This window comes from Lepidothrix coronata, unplaced genomic scaffold (assembly GCF_001604755.1).
Source record: "Lepidothrix coronata isolate B3197 unplaced genomic scaffold, Lepidothrix_coronata-1.0 Scaffold219, whole genome shotgun sequence".
Lineage (NCBI taxonomy): Eukaryota > Metazoa > Chordata > Aves > Passeriformes > Pipridae > Lepidothrix > Lepidothrix coronata.
Genome location: NW_016690399.1, coordinates 82 through 1,979, shown reverse-complemented (window position 1 = coordinate 1,979; position 1,898 = coordinate 82). Strand labels below are relative to the sequence as shown.

Genomic DNA, 1,898 nt, shown 5'->3' with positions numbered 1-1,898 from the left:
AAAAATCCATCATTTTGGGGGGAAAAATCCATCATTTTTGGAGTTCCATGCCCCAACTCATCCTGGGAGGGTTTTCCCTCAGTTTGCCCTTAAATCCTGGGGGATGTTTCCACACTGTTGTCCTTGGAAGTTTCCCTGTGGATGCTCCCTCCCAAACTGGGGTGTTTTGAGGGTCTCTTGTTGAAGCAGAGCCGTTAAACTGGAACTAAATGACAATAAACCACCTCACTGGGGGTTGATCCCAGAGAATCCCGGGATTATTTGGGTTGGAATGACCTCAGAGGTGATCCAGCTCCACCCCCTCTGGAGCTGGATCCCACCTTTCCCCTATCCCAGGTTGCTCCAAGCCTTGGATACTCCCAGGGATGGGGCAGCCACAGCTTCTCTGGGCAAACCTGTGCCAGCTGCAGGAATTCCAAGGTGGAAAAGCACTGATTTTACTGGGGGGAAGATCCTCACGGGAATTCCAGCAGCTTCAGGGAGGCTGGAAAACAGGACCTGAGGGGCAAAACTCTTCCCAAAAGGCCAAGTCCCCTCAGGGTGGGCCGTTGAAATAATTAAAGGAAACACAAAATGTAACTGTGGGAGGGTTAAAAGTTACAATCCCAGGGTACAAATCCACCAGGCGAGGCCAAATCCTTCAGGATTTTTCAAGGACGATTCCAGAGGGCAGTAACGGAGCTGTGAGCAAACCACAGAATCACGGAACCACCACCTTCCCTACGCTTCTCCAGAGCGTCCTGATCGCCCCCTGCCCTAAAAACCAACCATGGGCAGCTTCAAAAACCCCAGACTGGGGCAGACCCACCTTCCTGAGGGGGGTGGAGGCAGCCAAAGGACTCGTGTTCCTCTTGGATTCTGCCACCAGCTGCACCTCGGGGGAGCTCCCGGAGCTCAGCGAGGAGTTGGTGAGTCCCGAGTCTCCCTCGGGAGAGGATTCCACGGTGTCGTTTCCCGACGTGGCGCTTCCATCCGGAGAGGCCCCCTGGGGGGCTTTCCCGGCCATGATGTCCTCCAGGAGCACCACGGGCACCTTCCCCTCAAAGAGCACGTCCTTCAGTTCGCTCTGGCCGCCCTTGCTGCCCGCCAGGTCCTTGCAGCCCAGCCCTGCCAGCCCTTCCTCCCCGCGGGCTGCGCCGGTCTCCCTGGAATCCGCCGGCTGGGAGCTCTGAGGGAGGCTGGGGCAGCTCAGCTGGGTCACCTCTTGCCCTGTCGTGCCACGAGCTGGGGGTGAAGCAGCTCCAGAGTCCGAATCCCCCCGGGCTGTGCCATGGCCGAGTCCGTGGCCGGAGCCCTTGGGCAGCTCCGGGCCGAGCCCAGGGTCACTCGTGTCACCTCCGGGGTTTTTCTGGATAAAGTGGTCTAAGGGACCTTTGCCATTGACGAGTTTGGGGGGGAAATTCCCGTCGGAGCCCAGCTGGCAGTCGTTCTCCACGTTGTCCAGGGACGCCCTGGATGAATCCAGGGCGGGATCTTTGCTGGGATCAAAAGCACTCGGGGAGCTCTTGACTTTCTTGACCTCGGAATCCACCTCATATTTTTCCTTTGGCACCGGATTGAGGCGCTTGAAGGGCAGGCGAGCTGCAACAGCAACAGCAACAACAACAACAACAACAACAGGGGGTTATTTGGTCACCACACGGAGCAGGGGATCAAATATCAACTTATTTTATTAATTCTGAAGCAAAAGGTTTGAGATCAGCCACTTGGGGGAGGGTTTTAGAACAGCCAGGGTGATGTATGAGGGGAAGGCTGTGGATGGGTCTACCTGGACTTCAGCAAGGCCTTTGACACCGTCTCCCACAGCATATTCCTGAAAAAGCTGTAGCCATGGCTTGGACAGGGGCACTCTGTGCTGGGTTAGGAACTGGCTGGAGGGCTGGACCCAGAGGGTGGTG

The 1,898-nt window shown here is 56.7% G+C and overlaps 1 protein-coding gene across 1 annotated transcript in view; it reads right to left on the bottom strand.

The window, feature by feature from the left end:
• The window catches only part of CHAF1A (chromatin assembly factor 1 subunit A), a gene marked incomplete at its 5' end in the record, with an annotated part of 28,349 nt that extends 26,749 nt beyond the window's left edge, over positions 1-1,600 (bottom strand). Inside the window, one exon of the mRNA XM_017833616.1 lies at positions 809-1,600. Within this exon, the coding sequence (XP_017689105.1) occupies positions 809-1,600 (792 nt within the window). The remainder of the gene's footprint in view (positions 1-808) is intronic.
• Positions 1,601-1,898: the final 298 nt, after the last annotated feature.